Source organism: Uloborus diversus, chromosome 1 (genome assembly GCF_026930045.1).
Source record: "Uloborus diversus isolate 005 chromosome 1, Udiv.v.3.1, whole genome shotgun sequence".
NCBI classification, from domain to species: domain Eukaryota; kingdom Metazoa; phylum Arthropoda; class Arachnida; order Araneae; family Uloboridae; genus Uloborus; species Uloborus diversus.
This window is the reverse complement of record NC_072731.1, coordinates 261652209-261676877: the sequence shown is the minus strand read 5'-3', so window position 1 is coordinate 261676877 and position 24669 is coordinate 261652209. Positions and strand designations below refer to the sequence as shown.

Genomic DNA, 24669 nt, shown 5'->3' with positions numbered 1-24669 from the left:
TGCACGCAAAACGAGAAACCTGAGAAAACGCAACCTAAGAAAAAGAGGCTTAAACAGCTGCTGTCAACCATAAATCTCTATGGGGAAAGTATACGCATTTTTTCGATGACTTGAAAAGTTTTTTGCGTATGGTAATAAGTAAGGTATCAAATTGTTCAGAATTAAAATATTTTCACCCAAAATTTTGGAAAATTTTGATATTAACTTATAAGATTTCCAAAAAAAAAATTGTTTTAATAAACGAATTTAGGTTCAGATCATAAAAATAAACCAAACAAACATGCACAAAAAATTTTACGGAAATATATAACAAACTTTCTGAAATATCATGCACGCAAAACGAGAAACCTGAGAAAACGCAACCTAAGAAAAAGAGACTTAAACAGCTGCTGTCAACCATAAATCTCTATGGGGAAAGTATACGCATTTTTTCGATAACTTGAAAAGTTTTTTGCGTATGGTAATAAATAAGGTATCAAATTGTTCAGAATTAAATTAGGCATGACATATATTTTTTTCCCGAAAGTCGAACATTTTGAAGGTTAAGGGTCCTTAGACCCTTTAAGTATGTATAGCTCATGGAAATAGTTACCTTGATCCATCACCATTCCAGGGCCTTTCTGAGCTGCAGGACAGAGAAAAAATTACATTAAAAGCTTCATGAAGTTACACTCGATTACTAATTTTAGTAATCATCTGACGTGGATACCACATTATTTTACTCCAATTCAATTCATTTTACTCCAATTTAATGTTATTTCCCCATTACCGGCAATTTTAATGTGATTCTATACTTAACTCTCTAAATATCACCAACAGTGGCCAAATTGAAACCACGTTTTTAAAAAAAAAATCACCAAATTTTTCGCCAAGTTGGTGACAAAACTTGGCGACCAAAAAACTGGCAATATATCGTCAAGTATCCGCCAAATTTCAGCACCACTTGAGTTTGCATCGAAATTAACAATGTTTTCCCTCCAAAAAGGGGCAAAAGACCCCTCTAGGAACACCCGAATGCAACCAATAGGGGAGGTGCACAACTAGACTCCACTAGGAGCCTACGTACCAAAGTTCAACTTTCTAGGACTTACCGTTCTTGAGTTATGCGACATACATCCGCACATACGCACATACATACATATGTACATACGAACGTCACGAGAAAACTCGTCGTAATTAACTCGGGAATCGCCAAAATGGATATTTCGCGTGTCTATACGTTCTTAGGCACTTATCCATGGGGGGTCGAGTCGAAAAAAAAAAAAAAAAAAAAACTCAACATTCATTCGGGGGTGAGAAAAATGAAAATTAAGGTCGATTTTTGAGTGAATTTTTTTTCGCGAATACAATATTTCCTTTTTTGTAAAAGGAAGTAAAAAAAGAAAATAAAGGATCTGCGTCGTAAAACTGTGACCTCAACTAACATAGCAGCAATCGCCTTTCGCAAAAGGAAGTAAAAAAAGAAAATAAAGGATCTGCGTCGTAAAACTGTGACCTCAACTAACATAGCAGCAATCGCCTTTCGCAAAAGGAAGTAAAAAAAGAAAATAAAGGATCTGCGTCGTAAATCTGTGACCTCAACTAACAATAGCAGCAATCGCCTTTCGCAAAAATTAAGGATTAAAAATTGAAATCGAAGAAGCCTTCAGAAACAAATCGAAGTTCAGTGCAAAATTCCAACTTAGGTTTGCAGTGGATACTTGGGTTTCCAATCCCGATATCCCGATACGGAATCCCACGATATCCCGCACAATAATTAGCAAAATTAATCCCACGGGATTTAGAGCAAAATCCTACAATCATGCTTTTGAGCAAGAACGATCTTTACCGTATCTGCCCTTAATATTTGGCCTTTTTTCGGGTTATCCCGATTTTGAGTATCCGCTCTACTCAAATCGGTGAATAATTGAGAGTTTGCTGTGTATGCAAAAATTAATATCAGGCTAACAAAAATTAACAAATTAATTTTTACGTTTGCTTAAAAAAACATACGTACCATTTTCCATTGCACCGGCACCCATATCTTGGCCTGAAACAAAATAATTGTTAATGAATGATTATATTTTATAGACTTCACGTTTGCACACAATTTAGTAATAAGGTAAAAAAAAAATTAAATTGAATTTTGACACCTTGAATTCAAATTATGTTGTTCGCAATCACGAGTGTATGTAGGCGTGTGTGTTTGTGTGTGGAGAGTATGTGTGTTTGTGTATAGAGGTATGTATATGTGTGTGTAGGCATGTGTGTTTGTGTCTGTGTGCTGGCATGAATGTGTGGGTAGTTGTGTGTGTGTGTGTGTGTATGTGTAGGTGTCTGTATGTATGCGTGTGTGTATGTGTTTGTGTGTGTGTGTAAGTGTGTGTATGTGTTTGTGTGTGTATGTGTGCGTGTGTAAGTGTATGTGTGTGTATGTGTTTGTGTGTGTGTATGTGTGCGCGTGTGTGTGTAGTTGTGTATGTATGCGCGTGTGTGTGTAAGTGTATGTGTGTGTATGTGTTTGTGTGTGTGTATATGTGCGTGCGTGTGTAGCTGTGTATGTATGCGCGTGTGTGTAGGACATGGATGCAACCTGGAGACGGCTTTCACTATAGGAGCAGCATCGTGAGGAGCCGGTTGACGGTGATGCTGCAGAGGGTGCTGGTGGGAAAATAAAATGATAGGAACGCCAAAAACAGTCAAATGAAAGCAGTAAGCAATCGTGATTACTCAAAAAAAATCTGCAAACATAGTAAAATGTTAAAATAAGAAAAACGTCAAAAAGCACAAATGGGGTTGTTTCCTTCAGTCAAAAGTAGTACTTTTTGTCACTGAAATTAATATAATAAGCGAAAAAAAATAACATGGACCCAGAAAATACTTTCATTTTCTCAACAGTTATTTTTTAATTAATTTTTTTAAATGTCCGATTTTCAAACAAGGCGTGGTTTTGATGACGTCACAAATGATGCAATTTGTGGCGCATCTTTCTACAACGTTTCCACGTTATGATAATCAAGAAGCGAATTAAAACTGCGCTCTACGCTTGCTATCCACCATATCGTTGCCAATACACGTGAGTAAAGATGCGAATTAAATATTTTGCTGTGTGAATGGCAACACCGAATGGCATTTCATCATTTGTGATGGCATCGGACAGAAGCATAAACATTAAAAACGCTCCGATTTTAGTAATTTTTTTAAAAATATTAAACTTAAACAAATTATTTAAAAAATGGTCAGATCCTATTTTTTTTAAGCATGCTCTTTCAGAAAAAAATACTTTTAAAATTTTGGAAACGACCCCATTGCAGATTGATGCAGACACGTGTTTCGGCGTTCCAAGAAACAAATTTTTCAATTTTTTTTGCATTGAAAAAGGCGTTTCAATTTTTCATTGAAAGGCGTCAAATTTTTCAATTCTTTTGCATTGAAAAAGGCGTTCCTTGTAACGCCGAAACGCGTGTCTGCAGTTATCTGCAATTTCTGCTTGTTGATGTTGTATGTTCGTATTTTAATTTTTATGCACAAAGGTATTTATTTTACACTAGCTGCATTGCCCGGCTTTGCCCGGTCTACCTTTGAAATAAACCATTGCGTCAAGTGAAGTATCTTCAATAACCAGGAATAAAATGAAAGAAAAAAAAAAACAATCATGCAAAATTTTCTCGCCAAACAGTGACGACAGATACTAAAATACTTTTAAGAAATTAAAATAAAATGAGAAAGATGGATCTTAAACTCGTAACCATGGAAACACAAAATAAAATAAGTTTAAGAATTGAAAATAAGAAAGATGGAAATAAACAATGGATTCAAAAAGCGTTACCGTGGAAACGCAAAATAAAATGGTTAAAAACTTGAATAGAGAACAGATTTTTGAACTTCATTTATTTCGCTTGTAACTTTTTTTTCTAATGGATATAGAGGGTTAAACTTTCGACCTTAGGTCGAGTTAGATCTGGAGTAAAAAATGCAGCTCTTTTCAATGCTGTCAAAAAGAAAACTGTGGGACAATTCCTTCACTTTTTATTGATGGATTTAAAGAAGAAATTAGTACCTAAATTTCAGCTAAGTCTAAAAAAATCGAGCAAAAAACGTAAAAAACTCCCGCCGCAATTAAGTTTAACTATCCAAAATAGTTTAAATTTCATTAGTCATCAGTTAGTTTACATTCATCTTGTTTTTCAGAAATGAGGAAAAATTTTAGTAAATTATGTCGACCAATAAATACTTCTAAATCTATAACCATAATTAAGAAAAAAAAAAAAAAAAACTTTTTCAGACTTGTACCTTTGACGGAATCTTCTGACTTAAAGGGGGAAAATCAATAATCAATTCATAAGAATTCCACGTTAAAAATTCAATATCTTCAGGGAAATTAAAAATATTTTTTTTAAATTTACATAGCAAGAAACATTATATTCAACTAAATCTCAAGTTTCATTAAATGAATTTTGTTGAACGTATTATTTTTGAAGTAAATTTGCTTTCGACAAAAATAATATTTTAGTTCCAAAAAATTCGGAAGCGAAAAATGAATTTCAGAACAGAAAAAATAGCGCTTTCTTATACAAATTTCATCCAGAACCTTTTGTCGTCAAAAAACTGAAACGCATATAAATTGAAAATTGGTATAATTATTCTTTGTTGAGATAAGACATAAATTTCATTCGAAAACAATTTTAAAATCAAATATGCCCGGATCAACGTAAAGGACGAACTAGATTAAAACGACAAATTTGATTTTTCGCTTTTATAAAATATTTTGGAGAGATTAGAAGTAATTCTTCGAAAATGAGGAAAACAATACATAAAATAATGGGGTCGTTTCCAAAATCGTAAAAGTATTTTTTTCCGAAAGAGCATGTTTAAAATCATAGGATCTAACCATTTTTTAAATAATTTATTCAAGCTTAATATTTTTAAAAAATTACTTAAATCGGTACGCTTTCATTGTTTACGCTTCTGTCGTGTGACAAATGCCATTTAGTGTTGCCATCCACAGTGCGAAATATTTAATTCGCATCTTTACTCACGTGTATTGGCAACGATAGGGTTGATAGCAAGTGTAGAGCGCAATTTTAATTCCCTTCTTGATTATCATAACGTGGAAAAGTGGTGGAAAAATGCGCCAAAGTGCATTCTTTGTGACGTCATAAAGACCACGCCTTGTTTTCAAAATCGGACAGTTTAAAACATTAGTTAAAAAATAACTGTTGGGAAAATAAAAGTATTTTCTGGTTCCATGTGATTTTTTCTGGTTCCATGTGAAACGGTAAACGTGGTTGATTTTTTTTTAAATGAACTAAGAAAGAGTTTTAAAAAGCTTGCTTTTTTTTTTTTTTTTCTTCTTTCTTTCTTTTTTTTTTTTGACAACGTTCTTCCAGATAAAATTTAATACTCCAAGTCAACCACATTTCGCAGGTTCGCCGCATACGTAATCAGTATCAAAATATAAATTATGTTTAAATTTGCAAGCATATTTACCTTGTTTCATAGCTTGAGAGGCCATTTTTTGCCCTAGAAATGAAATACAAAAATATAGATGAACACACTCGCAAAGTCAAATGAATTTTCTATGCATATAGAATTAAAATCGCGAACAATGTCGTATTTTTACCTTTGTTTTTAGTTCATTCACCTAAAGCACAGACTATTTGAAATAATAAAGAAGCGCACTCATTTCGTCTAAGAACCTCCTTTCAATGGTTTTATATTGATTACGCTAATCATTCCTTTTTCGTTATACTTCATACTAGTAGTACCCGCACGGCTTTGCCCGTAGTTAAAAGGTCATTTGGTTCGCCTGTATATTTACAAATAATGGATGAAGAATTTCGCGCCAATTTGCTATGTTAGTTTGCTTGCCCATGTTACGGTTCCACGTTATGATAATTTGGTAATTTACTCGCCCACGTTGTGATCATTTGCTCGGTTAAAATTGGAATAGAAAAAGAACAAAATCGAATTTTTAAAAAATCGCTTCTAGGTGCACACCCCCATGCTATAAACTAATTCTGTGCCAAATTTCATGAAAATCGGCCGAACGGTCTACACGCTATTGGCGAAACATTTCAATAGTAAAAATATAAATGGAAAATGATCAAACAAGCTTTGTGCTAAAATATGAATAAAGTGAAAAATCAGCGTACATAAAGAAAATTTTCAAGAATTTTTTAGGGAATTATCATTTTATCTCAGTTGATTTTTAACTTTATTCTTTAAAAAAGTGTTTATGCTTAGGCTATTAAATACAGTTATATTTTTAGTCACCTAGCAAACACAAGATGAAATTTTATTAACATGCTGAGCTAGTATAATATGATTCATTCAATGTAACATCACATTGAGATGCAATTATGCTTTCAAATGCAAATAAAGTTACAATTCATCTTGATTGGAAAACTTTGGCTATTAATAATTTAAAATGTCCTTTTCGAGCAGCAGTGCTACTAAATGAAATAAATTAAAAGTTAACAATACCTGAATAGAACTTCGTCAAATCATCAAAAAGTACCGAAATAAAAAAAATATATAAATACACCAAAGAATATATTTATGTGCGTGTATATATATATGAATGTTTCCTATACATATTCAGTTTTCGTGGGATCTTGACCAAATTTGGCAGGGAGGTACTTGGGCACCCGAGAAGGAACGTAGGGGGGGGGGAGTTCGAAAGCCGGAAAAGAACCGAAACGTTCGAATTTTAATTTTTAGGGCCCGAAAATGGCATTAAATGGCTCTTTCTATCCTAAATAATTATCTGATCAGTTCGATTTTAACACCATCCAAAAGCCCGCGAAAAATACCCATACAGTTCATTCACTTCCTTCGAATTACCAAAAAAAAGGGGGTTGTAAAATCACCGGGGAAAAATTTAAAAGCACTTTTAAGCCAAATGGACCTCTATTTTCGTATCGGAAAACTATCGTTTTGTTTTGTTTTGAGGTAAAAATTTCCCCTTTTGATTATTATTTGGTGATTTATCTTCATTCTTTTTTTTTAAAGGATTTTAGTTGTATTTATGGAAGGTTGCATTTAATTTATTCGGAAATTTTTGATTTGCCGTTTTCTTTCCTTAAGAATAATTAATAAAACTCATCCATGGACCATTTGCAGTTTGGAGCGTAAAAGAAATGTTTTTCCTTGTTTTTAACTTTTATTTGAAAACAATTTTAACTTCAGTTTTTCCCCAATTTTGTTTGTTTATTTTAAAAACTATCACAAAATAATTTTGAAACTTCTCAGGTAATATTTTTTAAAAAAACCCCATAATTCCTTTAATTTATGAAAGTACATTAAAATTAGTAATTAAAAGTAATTAAAATATTCTGAAAATTCTGCAAATATATTAAGTAAAAGTCTGTCAATGTTATCAAAAACGTTTTGAGAAACTGATCGACATACCTTGTTCTGCTGCCATTGATGGTACCTTTTGAGCTATAAAAACGAAAACATGAGTTTAGACATTTGGAAAAACATTCAAACACACATGCCCACATACAAACACATATTAGTTTTTACGTTTATTCAAAAACACAAACGCACCATTTTCCATTGCGCCGGCACCGAGATCTTGACCTAAAACAAAATAATTGCCGGTGAATTATTAGCTTTTATAGGCTTCACATTTGCATAAAAATATTGCAAATATTTACAAGATTTACATTATTCTATTGGTTTGATGAGTTTTTAAAATCTGATAATTATGAGGAATATGCGGATAGGACAAAAATTTTGCACAAAAAAATGTATCCAAGTTTTCTTTTTGAAATAGTGCATATAGAAATTAAAAGCATACACGTGTCGCATCAGGCTTTTTAAGTAGTTGCAATCATGCTATAACGTTTAACGTTTTGGGAAAAAAATGATTGAAAATTAATATTTTAATTTTTTTGCGTTAATATTTTAATTACTTTGCATTCTTTTTAATATTTTTATCAAAAATGTATTAGCTTATGTAGAACTAATGCAGTAACTACTTTTCTTTACTTTTAAGTATCATTGTAAGTAAATGATAATAAAAACACATTTTTAATGTCTAAAGTTTGACTAGCTGTTGAATAATATAAATAAAAACATATTTTAGAGTAATACAAAAATTATTCAAAATTATGCAAAAAGCATTGATAGCAGAGGGAGTGTTACTACGAGTATGATAAAAATTGGTGGTTATTTTTCTTTTATCTCTATTTAAACATTTTTTTTTCTTTTTTCATATATATATATATATATATATATATATATATATATATATATATATATATATATATATATATATATATATATATATATATATATATATATATATATATATATATATATATATATATACATTTTAACGTATTTAAAGAGTGGTTACTTTTGTAAAAGTCTAATATTAATTCACATACAAATCTTCTGAATGTTACTAGCAAGTGAGCAAAAGCACTAAATATGGATAACCGAGGCTTAAAAACTACTAGGATACATCTTTTCTAGAATACAAAAATTTTTTAAACAAAATCTCTACATAGTATAAAATGAAGTCTCCAAAAAGCGTCTGTGTGTTTGAACTCGCAAAACTCGAGAAATACCCGACCAATTTCGGTGAAATTTTCACAGTTTGTTCCTTTAAGTCCTGAGAAGGTTTGTAGACCGGTTTGAAAACAATTCGATGAATAGTTCTTTTTTTATTCCAATTTAGGCCCAATGTTCTCATAAATTCTCGATTATTGGGGTGAAAAATTACTTGCATATATTAATATTATGTATCGTTGGAAAGAGTAGAATTTTCCGCGTTCTACACAATTTGTTTCAATAATCTAACTTCATTACGACGGAAGTTATTGGCGGTTTTAGCTCGAACTTTTTTAGGCTTAGCTGAAATTTAGGCACTACTTTCTTCATTAAATCTATCAATAAAAAGTGAAGGGATTATCCCACAGTTTTCTTTTTAACACCATTGGAAAGAGCTGCTTTTTTACTCCAGATCTAACTCGACCTACGGTCGAAAGTTTAATTCTCTATATCCATTAGAAAAAAAGTTACAAGCGAATTAAATGAAGTTCAAAAATCTGTTCTCTATACACGTTTTTAACCATTTTATTTTCCGTTTCCACGGTAACGCTTTTTGAATCCATTGTTTATTTCCATCTTTCTCATTTTCAATTCCTAAACTTATTTTACTTTGTGTTTCCATGGTTACGCTTTTTAAATCCATTTTTCTTATTTAAATTTCTTAAAAGTATTTTAATATCTGTCATCATTGTTTGGAGGGGAAATTTTGCATGATGGTTTTTTTTTCTTTTATATAAGTCTGATTGTTGAATATACGTCACTTGACACAATTTTATTTTCAAAGTAGACCGGGCAAAGCCGGGCAACGCAGCTAGTAAAAACTAAATCTATGTTTTTTGTTGTTTTTTTAATGCATAAAATCATTTGTAAAATTAAGTTGTCGTGAAACTGTACCGTTCACTTGAGTGCAAATTAAACTTACCTTGTTTCATTGCTGATTGAGCTGAAAAGAAAACGGGAAGAAATATAATAAACGATCAAGCACTTTTATTAGCGATAGATGAAAATATTTTATGTGAGCATGTCTCAATACTTCATCAAAAGTCGATACAAAAGAACTTAGGTATTTTCAAATAATAAAGAAAAGAAGAATTTAACAAGTTCTTAAAAAAAGGAAAAAAAAGACTAATTATGTTTTAAAACTTTTATTTTATGTGTAAAATACATTTGTTCAAACTATATTTTCTCCCCGTGATAAGCATAATTGATTTAGCAATCTGGCATTTTCACCGTATTCAATAAAAAATTTCAATATTTGTTAACGTTTTTTTTATGCACAAAAAATAAAATATTTAGCAACTACATGTAATATGACCAAGCTGAAAGTTACAGAATTTTAAGACTCTAAGTGAAAAATACTTTCATGACATATGAAATGAAAAGTGTTAGCTATTCTGTGCGTTTTATGATGCGATCTATTCGATGCTAAGGAAAACACAATTTAATTGAAGGAGAATGTACCAGCAGAAGTTCTTAAAATAAATGGAAAAATATTTTTGATTTTTGAAAAAAATCAATAATAACTTGGTAAATAGTGCAGCTAAGATTAGTAGCATGACTCCACAATTTGGGGGAAGTAGTACATGAATATTTTAAGTACAAACCTATCTTATTTTCACTGTATAATAATAATTTTAAGCTCAATTTAATACGTGTTTCGTTTGCAGACAATGAATGCACTTCTAAAATTTTCTGAAATTTCTAAAACTGCATTTTTTAAAAACTTTTAGCATGATGAAATAATTTTTATTAGTAATAAAACGTAACTTACCCTGGTCCATGCCCATTTTTGCTGCGGAAAGTATTGTAAAAAATATCAGTTAATTTGTAAAACTATTTCATGAAATAATTTAATAAGAAAATCAACGCAAAATATGAAAACTGAATCAATGAAATAAGCATTAAATATATATATATATATATATATATATATATATATATATATATATATATATATATATATATATATATATATACTTTAAATAATATAATATATTTTCAAATGAGATAGAAAGCTAGAGAAATATTTTTTAATTTTAGCAAAGTGTTACTAAATTAAATTTACCTCCGTCTTTCAGGGCGGACTGTCCCTTTTGAACTAAAAAGGAAATGCTTTGAATTAGACTCAAAACTACTCAAAAAGTAATCAGTACATTTCTTAATAAAATTTTGAAAACAATTAAGTAAAATTTTTAAAAAACATTAGAAAGGAAAAATATGAGATTTTTCATAATTACTTCCTTCAGAGGCGGCAGATTGAGCAGATTTAGCTATGGAAAGAAACATCTCGTTATTACTCATTCTTAAAAAAGTATAAATAAAATTAAACAAACATTACGTCACTCAAAAGCCTAAGATAAAAAAAATGAAATTAATTCACATTCAAGTGTTCCCAGTTAATGGAGTTGTTTCCTTCAGTCTAAAGTAGTACTTTTAGTCACTAAAATTGATAGAATGAGTAAAAAAAAATAACATGGACCCAGAAAATACTTTTCCCAACTGTTATTTTTTAATTAATTTTTTAAAATGTCCGCTTTTTGAAAACAAGGCGTCTTTCTACCACGTTTCCACGTTATGATATTCAAGAAGCGGATTAAATATGGCACTCTACGCTTGTTATCAACCCTATCGTTGCCAATACACGTGAGTAAAGATGCGAATTAAATATTTTTCTCCGTGAATGGCAACACTGAATGGCATTTCATCATTTGTGATGTCACACGCCAGAAACGTAAGCAATGAAAGCGGACCGATTTAAGTATTTTTTTTTAATGTTCAACTAGAAAAAAATACTTAAAAAATGTTCAGATCCTATATTTTTAAGCATACTCTTTTAGAAAAAAATACTTTTTAAATTTTGGAAACGATCCCATTGTAAAATTCCTCTCAACTACAGCAAATGCCACAAGCAAACAATCGCAAACTCAATTATTTTAGAAATATTAATACACGAAATAAGAGTTTTTTTGAAAATTTTTAAAAATTGCTTGCTTCTTTTCTTTAATCGAATCTGATACTGCGATGCTTGATCAAAACTTGAACCACAAATTATCTTTTGGTTTCGAATTATCTGGTTTAACAATGTATGTCTTCATCGAATAAGTCAACAATATTTATCGAATATTTTATAATATTATTAATAACTTGTACGCTCTCTTCCAAATAAAACCAGGAAACTTTAATAAATAAAGAAATACTACTTTGTGTTGAAAAGTGAAATTTAATAATGCAACGGGAAATTGCACAAATTTACTTGGAACAACAGATATGTGTTTTGGGGTTGCAAGGAAATCTTTTTCAATGCAAGAAAAGTAAGCTTATATGTGAAAAGACATTCGACAAAAACTTTTTCTTTAAAGTACTACTAGTAAATTTAAATGACTTTTGTCGGATGTCTTTTGATATATGAGCTTAGTTTCTTTTGCATGGAAAAGGGGTTCCCTATAACTTCGAAACACGTGTCTGATGTACCCGGTTAATTCGTGCAATTATAATTTTTTCTTTTACAAACAACTTTCGTTCAGCAAACAGATCCTAAATTTTAAAAACAAAATAAAATTCTTGCCGGTCATAAAATTTTGAAAACATTGGTTATTTTTACAACCCAGACAATATTAAAGTCTCAACACTGTCTAAGTCCCGTGCATATGGTAAGCCTACTAACGAACTAGTTTTAAAATAGTGTTACAAATTTTGAAAATAGCAATTATTTTTATGATTCATTTGTTGTAATCTGGCTAAAGTTGGCGTTTATTCCATTATTTTTCATTTAAAATTATCATAGCAACGTAACCTGTAAATAATTTCTTGCAATGTACATACAACCCCCTAACATTCAATTGAAGTATACGCCCCCCCCCCAGCTCTGAATGATAAGATTTGTGAATGGAGTTAAAAGAAAATATGAGAAATTGGTAGAACATAGTAGGATTTTCTGGATATTTCCTTGCTGGGTATAAAAAGTCGGGCGTCTTGTGAATGGAGGAGAGTCAGTTTTGCTTTTTAACTGTTTAGTCTCCTTTTTTTTACTGCTGTGTGTGAATGCTGTATTAGCGCTTGCGCTGTGATTTTCGAATTGCTGTTCTTTTCACGTATGTTGGATTTAAATGCGTGGTGTATTGAGTAATGTACAGTGTTTAACGATGTTCGATTAATTGCTGGATGTTTGCAATTGTTACCTGCTCTATCTCTACATAGTATAAAAGAAGTCTCCAAAAAGCGTCTGTGTGATTTGAACTCTCAAAACTAGAAAACTACCCGGCCGATTTTGCTGAATTTTTCACACTTTGTTCCTTTAAGTCCTGAGAAGGTTTGCAGACCAGTTCGAAAACAATTCGATGAATAGTTCTTTTTTTATTCCAATTTAGGCCCAATTTTCACATAAATTCCCGAATATGAGCATGAAAAATTACTCGCAAATAGTAATATTACATATCGTTGGAAAGGGAAGAATTTTCCGCATTCTACGCAATTTTTTCCAATGCTCTAGCTTAATTGCGGCGGGAGTTTTTTACGTTTTTAGCTCGATTTTTTTTTAGGCTTAGCTGAAATTTCGGCACTACTTTCTTCATTAAATCCATCAATAAAAAGTGAAGGAAATGTCCCACAGTTTTCTTTTTGACAGCATTGAAAAGAGCTGCAATTTTTTACTCCAGATCTAACACGACCTAAGGTCGAGAGTTTAACCCTCTATATCCATTAGAAAAAAAGTTACAAGCGAATTAAATGAAGTTCAAAAATCTGTTCTCTATTCAAGTTTTTAACCATTTTATTTTGCGTTTCCACGGTTACACTTTTTGAATCCATTGTTTATTTCCATCATTCTCATTTTCAATTCTCAAACTTATTTTGTGTTTCCATGGTTACGCCTTTTAAATCCATCTTTCTCATTTTATTTTAATTTCTTAAAAGTATTTTAGTATCTGTCGTCACTGTTTGGCGAGAAAATTTTGCAGGATTGTTTTTTTTTTTCTTTCATTTAATCCTGGTTATTGAAGATGGTTGCAATGGTTTTTTTCAAGGTAGACCGGGCAAAGCCGGGCAACGCAGCTAGTTATTAATATTTGTAAATAAATCTAATGTGTTTTCTCAAGAACTGTGTCGTCGTTTAAAGAAAGTTTGAAATTACACCAAAGTCGTAATAATAGTATCTACAGCATTTTTTATGTTTTGAAAATGTTGCAGGGACGTTTTCTCCCCCAGAATTGTTCCAAAAGGAAAACCGAATCACGTGAAATGAAGCACATTGTAAAGTTTAATTGTTATTACTGTTTGTCCACGGGTTGTTTGTAATTTGGCAATCTGCCAAGTAAAGACGATTCCATCTGAATGAATGTAGCAGGGGAGAAGGGAAAATAACGATGGGATTTTGATGCACGCGTTTTATAATGTCACTAGTGCCCTATTCATTTATTGCATTCTCTAAAATAAAATAAGGGGAAACAAAAGTAGTTACCCTGGAAACAACAAAAAGATAATAAACTATTTTCATTTCGTTCAGGAACGTAAAAGCAAAATGGTAAGCTCAAAACTTTGTTGTGACTAAATAAATCAATTCATTTTTGCCGTGTGAATATAGATCGAATATACTTAAGATTTAAAAAATGTTACTGTGAGCAAATTTTCATTTTTACAAAACTAAGGCTATGTAATAGAGAGGCAAAAGTGCACATGAGAAACAAACTAACATCCCTATAAACTAATAGATACGCGCATTTCCGCCTATTAACCGGATATTAGCCTTTTCATGTAATTAAAGGTCAGACAGTACATTAACTTGGAGAAAAAGGTTAGCAGAATTATTTAATAGAAAAATTTAAACACGTTACCTCCTTCACTGAGGGCAGATTGTCCTGATTTGGCTGAAAAGAGAAGGTTTTTTATTTTTTTAAACATAATACAGAGCAAAATACGACGTAATTAAAGGAAGAGTAAACATGAAAACATTGAAAAAGTCCTTTTAAAATGCAATTAACTTGCTTGTTTGTTGCACTCTGGTTCTAAAAATAGTTTCTCAAACTGTCTCATTTTATTTTATTCAAATTATTCTATCAAAAGCTTATTTGATTTTGCTCCTTATCATTTTTTAATAAACAGAAGTGTAATTTCCGTTAAAATCTGAAATTAGATTTTTTTTTTTTTTTTGAGAATGTAAAACGCCCTGAACTGGCAACAATATGGAATCAAACAAGGTAATGGGAAATATATGTAGACCAGCGGTTCCAAACCCGTGGGCTGCGAATAGCGTGTTACTGGGCCGTGAACACTGGTCGAGAATATGAAACATCAAAATAATTCTTAAGGTCTTAATTTCCGTTTTTTTTTTTTTTTCTTTTTTCTTTCCGAAAATTCAGTAATTAGATGTACCATCACTCTCACTCAAGAGCCCTGGCTCATAGCCAATAAGGAACTTTAAGATTAAGTTTTTTTTTATTTCTTAGGGACCTTCCCCTATAATTGACTATATGAAATCTAATGATTAAGAAACTCTTTTAAAAGAAAATTGCCAAAGAAAACAGTACATTTTAGCTTCAAGTTAAAAATGCTCCTCCTTTGTTAAACGGGCATGACTATCCAGTGAATTGAGACACTTGGGGGGATTTTCGACAACTTACCTATTTAAATGAGACTTTTCATAGCAGCTTTTTTTTTTTTAATTGTTTTTAATAATGCAGAAATGCTTCGAATGTTACGAGTTATTAGAGGCTAAAACTATCCAGTTTCAATCCAGATATCAACTACCTCGAAGAGGAAAAACAGCGTCAAAAATTTAATGCAGCTTTAACTTTGATGGCTTTTACACTTAAGGACAGTTAACCGAACCCCCCCCTCCCCCAGAAAGGAAATCTTGGCTGTGCAAGTAATATTTAGTAGTTAGTAAGCCTCAATGGTGTTTTCTACAAAACTTGTAAGCCGCGTAACTAAAAATGTTAGGAACCGCTGATGTAGACTAATAAGGGCCAAAAAAAGTAAGAAATAAAAACAATTTGACTCTTACAACTTGAACTTCGATGGACGAAGGATGAAATGATTCTATTTGTTAAATGAGTGGTGAGGAGAGCTGCTTTGTTTTGCCAATAACATACTGCAATAGCTATGGGCCTTTGTTCTACCTCATCTTTCCAAGCAAAATTGAATTCTTGCACAGTCAAGCGTTTTGTTATTCGATCTATTCCACCAAAAGGTGCAAGAACGCGCTCAAACAGTAATTTGTTTTATTTGAACTGTTATAAAAGTTTAATTAAAATCTGAAACAAGATTGTGGCTGACTTACTTAAAAGAAATAGTATATGTTTGGGTTTTATATTTCAGTTTTCAAAATAAATAAATAAATAAATAAATAAATAAAGTTTCGCAAGAAATTTTAATCGATAATCTCAAGTGAAAATAAGTGATCGGAAACAGTAATTATTCCTGCATAAAAGAATTGCAGCACGCTAAAAAATGGTGTTTTACCTGCATCGGATGCCATTCCAGAAAACTGTTTTCCTGTAAATAATTACAAAGTTATTTTAAGTACGTAACATTGATGCATCCAAAAACAGATTCAAATGAGCAGCAATATTATAAATAGCGTTATTTCACATGTGTGCCGTCTCGCAAAAAGAGAAATCTGCCATCAAAATACCAAGTTGAAAGGAAAGAAGGATATGAGAGCTTGATGCATTATTTTAAAACTAGTTTGTTTTACTCTTAAATATGTATTAATTGTTTCTTCATAAAAATGCCTAATCAGTTGATGTTTAAATTCAGTGTTTTCTGTACATTGGCTGTAAACGAGCTGATGTGTGCATCACATGACTTCCTATTACTCCAGTTTATTGCCATTTTCTTATTATTGGCAGTTTTAATATGATTCAATAGTTTACTCTCTAAATATCACCAACAGTAGCCAAATTGAAACCAGATTCAAAAAAGAAGAAAAAAAATCGCCAAATTTGTCGCCAAGTTGGCGACAAAACTTGGCGACCAAAAAGACTGGCGATATATCGCCAAGTGTCCCGCCAAATGATAACACCACTTGAGTTTACATCGAAATTAACAATGATTTACCCCCAAAAAGGGGCAAAAGACCCCCTTTGGAGCATCCGAATGCAACCAAAAAAGAAGGTGCACAACTAGACCCCACTAGGAGTCTACGTACCGACTTTCAACTTTCTAGGACATTCCGTTCTTGAGTTATGCGACATACATACGCACATACGCACATACATACGTCACGAGAAAACTCGTTGTAGTTAACTCGGGGATCATCAAAATGGATATTTCGGTGTGTCTGTACGTTCCTAGGCACATATCCACGTGTGGTCGGGTCGAAAAAAAAACTCAACATTCATTCGGGGGTGAGCAAAATGGAAATTAAGGTCGATTTTTGAGTGAAATTTTTTTCGCGAATACAATACTTCTTTTTTTGTAAAAGGAAGTAAAAAGAACAAGAATTATATTTTTCCTTTGGGGACGCCCACAAATGACGTCACCTTTAAGGGTGACATCACACGTTTTTAAAAGAGAATAAGGTACTTTATGGATCGTATGGACACCCCTAATATCTTTAAAAGTAACAAATTTGATTGAGATATGGCATTACTCGTTCGTGAAGAAAAGAAGTTAAAAAGATAATTTAACCTGGAGAGTGCAAAAAAAGCGCGCTGTTCGCCATTTTGAAGGAAACTTGTTTTTCGCTAGGGTGCCGTAAGAAAATTCCAATTCTTCGAAGATTGCCGCGAAACGGAATAGTTTGGGAACCCCTGATCTAGTACCTTGAGAATCTTTCTGTTTTATACTACACGGATTGCATGGAATTTTAAAACGTCCAGATAAGACGAATCTATGGGAATAAGGGAGAAAAGTTAAAATTTGATGCGCGTATTCCACTCACTTGAATGAGACTCTGCTTTGCAAAAGCTAACTTTGGTAGAAAAAAAATAGAGTCTTCCATTTCCGGCTGTAAAACGAATGTTTGTTTTCTATACAATCCGTGGTCAGACAGTAGTTTAATGGATATTTTTTATACATTTTGTTTTCCATTGCATGATTTTTTGAAATAATTTTAAACTGTATAGAACACAAACAATTTAAAGCTTAGTATGAACATTTAGGATATGACATGACAGGATAGACGTTCAATGCTATTCACTGAATAACTAGTTCAGTAAATAGTTAAGCTTTTAATGATTTATCGGGACGTAAAACAAAAATTGAGGGGTAAAATCGAATGAGGTGATTGAAAAATTACAACGCGTGCCGTTAGTACATCTAAAAAGCAACGCTTACCTTGATCCATTCCTTGTTTTGCTGCAAAATAATTAAAAGCAATGTATTAGTACTAAAATTATTTTATGAAATACTTTTTCCAAAAAAATAAATAAATAAATAAAATGAATGACACAAGTTCAACGAACAGAACAGATAGAAGTTTAAGCTTAAAACTATTGGTGGGATTGATGGTATTACATTGTGAGAAAATTCGGGAAGTTGCAGATTGTTTCCAAGTACCGTTCCTGGATTTCATGGATTTTAACCAGTTTCCTGTGAAAAACAAGTATCTTTGCAAAAAGTGTCCTGAAGTGGTTAAAACTATACGAATGCATGCTTCTCACTGTAGTAAAAAGTATTTTTAGTCTCAATATGAAGCTATGCTCATCTTATATAATTAAAAACTGAGCGCATGTATCTATGTATGTACCTATGTATCTATGTCCAAGTTTCTTCTCCCAAACGACAGTGAACTGACCATCGAACCAGGTATCAATGGATTCGTCATCTTCCCGTCTTTAAGTTTGGCTATTTAACATAATCCTCCGATAATAATTAGCGGAGATATCAATTAAAAGCTATTAATTATGGCACTTAGATTTCGACATAAAATCCTTATTTTTCGAAGGCTTTCCTCCATTCAAATTATTATTCACTGCTTCATATCAACTTTTCACAACATTTTTGCTCTCACAAAATTTATAGCGCGGGGAGAAAATCATTGAGACGAAAGATCTGTTGCCATTTTTTCTCGAATATGAACAAATAAAATTCTGGCTTTTGTTTTAAAGGCTTTTCCTGTAATCGGGGGATTTAAAATGTTTACTTTTTGGTTATTTCTCCGCTATCTGCAGCAAAATTTTACTGTTTTTTTTTTTTTTTTTGGTTCATGCTTGAGCGTTGAACACGCGTCACTTGACATAACTTTTATTTTCGAGGTGGACCGTACAAAGCCGGGCGACGTAGCTAGTCTTCTTTATTCGACGTTTTACCCTCAGCATGGTTACGGACCTTCCAAATTGACTGAGTCCCAAACGAGGGCGAAATGCAGTCTATGGATACTGTAGTTTTTTAAGAAATGCAGGCAAATGAGCCACTCGGTATTTGCTTAAAATTCTGCCTTAGCTTCGTTCATACGTGCTAAAATGCTCTAGGAACCTTCCTGGTAAATTAGGAAAGCATCAAACTATTTTTACTAACATATTTCAGTTATCTTAGGAAATTCCTGGTTTTTTTTTCTGAAACGTAACTGGTTTTATTCAGAATATTTCAGAACTTTACAGGAAGATTCCAGAATTATTTGAGGAAGGTTAGTCACTTATTGATTTTTGGAGTAATTGTTGATCATGTTCATTTTTTGTTGTAAATGTTATCAAAAAAAAGATAATCGATACATATATTTTATTTCTTTTAGATTGGTGTTAATATTTATTAAATGCGAACACTAAAAAACTAACAATAATAAGAAATGTGAAAAAAAATTAACAACAGGTCAATGAAATGGATTCAATGAGATTTGGGCATTTACAAGTGCTGAGTTTTTCACTTGTTTATTTATCTTTTTTCTTTCAAAAAATAATCTTGTCCTCTGCTTTACTAATGCTTATGGATTTATTTATTACATCCTTGTGTAATAAACATTTTTGTTTTGTTTTACTTTTTTCAAACCAAAAAAAAAAAAAAAGTTTCACAGAAAATTTCGAATTAATGTATCACAAGTGAAGAAATTAAACAGAAAACAATTATTATTCCTGCATTTAAAGGTTTTACTTTATTACAAAATAGTGTCTTACCTGCATTCTGCGCCATTCCAGAAAATTGCTTTCCTGCAAATAAATCAAGTTATAATATTGAAACATTTAAAAAAAGTGTAACATCTTAAAAAGTGAAACGTTATCAGCAGCGAACCTTCACAGATTTTGTTAAGAAAAATGTGTTGTCAAAACATAAACAGAGAAAAAATGACACATTGTGAATTTTCTAAAACGGGCCCTCCTTAAACTCAAATTGCAGATGAACCACTGCGTTGGAGAATGTGCTGTGGACCAATCTATTCTCGCCAAAGATATTTGGAGAGAATAGATTGGTTAATACTCAATCACGCTCATTTCTCAATTGCATCATTTAAATCTTTTAGATGCCATGCACCACATACCATCTAAATTAGCAATTGTAGAGATTGTCCATCGTCCAATTTCAGGGGTATCTTTCTATTTTTAGGGGGCACTTGTTTTTGGGGGTGCTCCATCATTTTTGGGGGAATGAAAACCCTTCGAAAGAAGTGCATCTCTACATAGTATGAGATGAAGTCTCCAAAAAGAGTCTGTGTGTTCGAACTCGCAAAACTCGAGAACTACCCGGCCGATTTCGATGAAATTTTCACAGTTTGTTCCTTTAAGTCCTGAAAAGGTTTGCAGATCATTTCGTAAAAAATTCGATGAATAGTTCTTTTTTTTATTCCAATTTAGGCCCTATTTTCTCATAAATTCCCGATTATGGGGAAGAAAAATTACTTGCACATATTAATATTATATATCGTTGGAAAGAGTAGAACTTTCCGCGTTCTACGCAATTTATTTCAATGATCTTACTTAATTACGACGGGAGATATTTGCATTTTAGCTCGAATTTGTTTAGGCTTAGCTGGAATTCAGGCACTACTTTCCTCATGAAATCTATCAATAAAAAGTGAAGGGATTGTCCCGCAGTTTTCTCTTTCACAAAACTGAAAAGAGCGACTTTTTTTACTCCAGATTTAACTCGACCCATGGTCGAAAGTTTAACCCTCCACCTCCATTAGAAAAAAAGTTACAAGCGAATTAATGAAGTTCAAAAATCTGTACTTTATACAAGCTTTTAACCATTTTATTTTCCGTTTCCACGGTAACGCTTTTAGAATCCATGGTTTATTTCCATCTTTCTCATTTTCAATTCTTAAACTTATTTTACTTTGTGTTTCTATGGTTACGCTTTTTAAATCCATTTTTCTCATTTAAATTTCTTAAAAGTATTTTAATATCTGTCATCATTGTTTAGAGGGGAAATTTTGCATGATGTTTTTTTTTCTTTTATTTAAGCCTGATTGCTGAACATACGTCACTTGACACAATTTTTATTTTCAAAGTAGACCGGGCCAAGCCAGGCAACGCAGCCAGTATCATCTAAATTAGCAATTGTAGAGATTGTCCACCATCCAACTTTAGGGGTATCTTTCTATTTTTAGAGGGCACTCGTTTTTGGGGGTGCTCCATCACTCTTAGGGGATTGAAAACCCTTAGAAAAGAAGTGCATATAACACTAACAGTACTGCAGTATTAATGATAAAAATCAATTCAAAAATCATTTGTGAAGCCAAACTTAGTAACGTAATTTAGAAACATTATTAACATATTTAAATTGAAAAAAATCTTGCGATGCATAAATTGTTTATAAATGTTAAAAAAATGTTCTTAATAATTAAATTATTTATCCATTATGAAATGAATGAATACTTTTGTGTGTAACAAAATAACAAGAACGTATATATTTTGCACTCTGTTTGCTAATTTCTGCTTGATGTACGTTGTTTACTATTATCATTCTTTAATTAATTAAAAATGATAAATGTTAATTACTTACCTACATTCTTTCCCATTCCACCAATTTGTTTGCCTAAAAGAAAGAAAAGTTTCAAAATACTTCTAATTATAGAATTAAATCTCATGATTTTAGTTCAAAATATTAACCATGCAACTGCTAAGCACTAAAACAAATAACATATATTTAAGCAAGCTTGTATTTGAATTATTGTTAAAATATTTTCTAGCAGATATGTCTTTAGGAAAATACTTTACAAAAACTGAGAAACATATTTTAATAATTCATTTACCTGCATCCATACCCTTTTTGGCAAATTTCTTGCCTGAAACAAATAACAAACATTGAAATAAATCTTTCGTTTCGAAAATTCAATATGAAAATCTCCGATTTACAATATTCAACACAAACATTTTAGATGATAAAGTAGGGTATACCGACCGGTAAAAAAACCACTTAGTAGAATTTCATTTTCAAAAGTTAATAACATTGATATAAACTGCACTCTTTGGCACATAGCAGAATTGAAACATTTTAATTGATGCATTTAGTAGTGCCGCTAGAGGGGGCGGGGGTGGGGGGCGGTCCGTCTGGGGTTTTATGCATCTGGGGGTTACACCCAAAGAGGAATTGTAATTTTTAAAAATTATAAAGTAAAAAGGAATTTTTAAGACTAAAATTTCGAAAATTTTCCGGGGGAAACCTCTCAGAAACCCCTCTTTTCCACCCCAAATCATGGAATGAATACTATACACAGGATTAGGTTCATATTGTCAATACTTTAACCTAGTAGTGACTTTCTCTTATACAAAGAAAATGAAACTCATTATCTTTCTCTGTGTTTGATATACGTTTGAAATATTTAAACGGCCACCAATTTCATACACCCCCTTGCTTTTTTGACCTCTCGACGCACATATGCGTCTAGGAAAAGTTATATAAAGAGCGGTTTTGTTTGTTTGTCTTTTGTACATTATCCTACTTGAAATTTCGTTTTTACTAAAGATGAAAACAATCGGGAAAAAACGGGAAAATTTCGGAAAAAAAAACATTTTTTTTCGAAGCTGTTTATTTTTATTTCGGATAAATTGAAAAATTGGATTTTTTCAACTCTTCAGCAAGTTTTAATTGAAATTTTCAGCAAAAAGTGATGAAATTAGAGATTTATCATACTTAAATTCTGCTGCCATTTCCGTCTCCCCCACCCCTTCCTTATATGTTGAAATACTGCCTATCTTTGATAATGCAAGTTGTTGTATAATATAAGTTGCATGTACAACAAAAAATATTTAATACTTATTGCACAAAAAATTATTTTTTTTTTCACAAAATTAACTGTATAATATTATTGGGGGAACCATTAGAGAAGAGAGTGATATATATATGTATATATATATATATATGTTTGAACTCATCCGCAACGGCTCGACCGATTTTTATGAAATTTTTTAAGTATATTTCATACCGCTAGGTAATCAGGGTGTCCCTATCCAGAACTTTTTTGTGAAAACCATTGTAAAAACCATATTTTTTTAAAAATTTAGTCAGAAAATTTTCCATAATTTCAATTTTATAACTTGAAACGTTAATAATATTTAAGATATACTCTCTACTATTTTAATAGATTTAAGAAAGAAAGAAAAACAAAAACTTCTTTTTAGAAATTCATATTTAGGCCAATAATGACAACAAATAAAAACACTTTTTTCTCTTAAAATGTAATAATCTCAAAATGTAATTCACAAAGTTACACGAATGTTTACATCTCAATGAAATTTACAAGTCATTCGGTTAACATTATTGACCTTATTCTATGATTTAATAATATATTGTAAAATTTTTACCCTTTTCTGACAGTTGCTTCCCTGCAAAAAGAAAAAAAAATAAAGATTACGTATTGCAATTAAGGAAAGGTTTTTGATACAATTCCTGAATATTGTTGTTTGAAAACCTCTAGCCTGTTTCAAATTTGATAGTTTTTGCAGAGAGTTAGTGCATTTTTAAGGCGTAAATGTACTCCTTGATATTTTTAGTGGAGATAAATTCATTTTAGAGAAGTTTAATATACGAAAACAGCGAACAGATAGTGATGAATTCCATAAAAAATAATATTTTCAAAGAATAAAATGAAACGCGGCAGTTAAAGAAGAGATGTTGTCTATGACTTTGGTTTTTAACAATTTTGACGTTTTACATTTAAAAACGAACAGAACATTCAAATACAATATTTTAAATATTCCAGTTGCTTTCTCCCCCCCCCTTTTCCACGATTCTAAATTTTTATTAAAAATGCTAAACGTAGAAGTAAGCTTGGCGAAATTTTTAAGGCGTATTTCCGATTATAAATGAGTGAAATAGGATTGTAGAGGCGTTAAAATGGTCTTTGATTTTCAGTGAGCAATTTTTAATTTAAAACAATGAATGTTGATTTAAAACGTGGTGATTTGTGCATCACATGACTTCCTTTTTTACGCCAATTTAATGATAATAGCGCCTTGGAGTGAACAAGGAAACCCTAAATATTTTCATCCCTAGTTTCTTGCGAACTGAATAAAAAAAAAAAAAACGTTTTTCACAGATTTATTTCCCTATTATTGGTATTTTTAATGTGATTCAGGGGTTAACTCTTTAATTATCACCAACTTTGGCCGAATTAAAACCAGACATAAAAAAAAAAAAAATCGTCAAATTTTTGTGCCAAGTTGGTGACAAAACTTGGCGGCCAAAAGCTTGGCGATATATCGCCAAGTGTTTGACAAATTACAACACCACTTGAGTTAGCATTGAAATTAACAATGATTTCCCCTCAAAAAGGTGGAAAAGTCCCCTTTGGGAACATCCGAATGTAACCAAAAGGGAAGGTGCACAACTAGACCCCACTAGGAGTCTACGTACCAAATTTCACTTTTCTAGGACATACCGTTTTTGAGTTATGCAAGATACATACGTGCATACACACATACGCACATACATACGTACATGCGGACGTCACGAGAAATTTCGTTGTAATTAACTCGGGGATCGTCAAAATCAATATTTCGGGTGTCTGCACGTTCCTAGGCATATATCCACGTGTGGTCGGGTCGAAAAAATATCTCAATATTCATTCGGGGGTGAGCAAAATGGAAATTAAGGCCGACTGTTGAGTGAAAATTTTTTCACGAATACACTACTTCCTTTTTTGTAAAAGGAAGTAAAAAAATTAAAAAACATAGATCAAAAGTTGTGATCATTCAAATTAGTAGCTGTAATACTGTTGTAGTAGCATGTCTGAATGAAATTTATTTTTTTTTA

At 31.7% G+C, this 24669-nt stretch overlaps 1 protein-coding gene across 2 annotated transcripts in view; it reads right to left on the bottom strand.

The window, feature by feature from the left end:
• LOC129234255 (protein DR_1172-like) overlaps positions 1-24669 on the bottom strand; it is a 53489-nt gene that overhangs the window by 9729 nt on the left and 19091 nt on the right. Inside the window, exons 6-21 of one of the 2 annotated variants that reach the window (XM_054868235.1) lie at positions 23220-23240; positions 21668-21700; positions 21418-21450; positions 19593-19625; positions 17818-17838; positions 16000-16032; positions 14373-14405; positions 10782-10814; positions 10610-10642; positions 10316-10336; positions 9467-9487; positions 7534-7566; positions 7393-7425; positions 5470-5502; positions 1997-2029; positions 593-625 (exon numbers count right to left, since the gene is read on the bottom strand). In XM_054868235.1, coding sequence (XP_054724210.1) covers positions 593-625; positions 1997-2029; positions 5470-5502; positions 7393-7425; positions 7534-7566; positions 9467-9487; positions 10316-10336; positions 10610-10642; positions 10782-10814; positions 14373-14405; positions 16000-16032; positions 17818-17838; positions 19593-19625; positions 21418-21450; positions 21668-21700; positions 23220-23240 — 480 coding nt within the window. The remainder of the gene's footprint in view (positions 1-592; positions 626-1996; positions 2030-5469; positions 5503-7392; positions 7426-7533; positions 7567-9466; positions 9488-10315; positions 10337-10609; positions 10643-10781; positions 10815-14372; positions 14406-15999; positions 16033-17817; positions 17839-19592; positions 19626-21417; positions 21451-21667; positions 21701-23219; positions 23241-24669) is intronic. The other variant, XM_054868236.1, reaches the window with a different exon arrangement.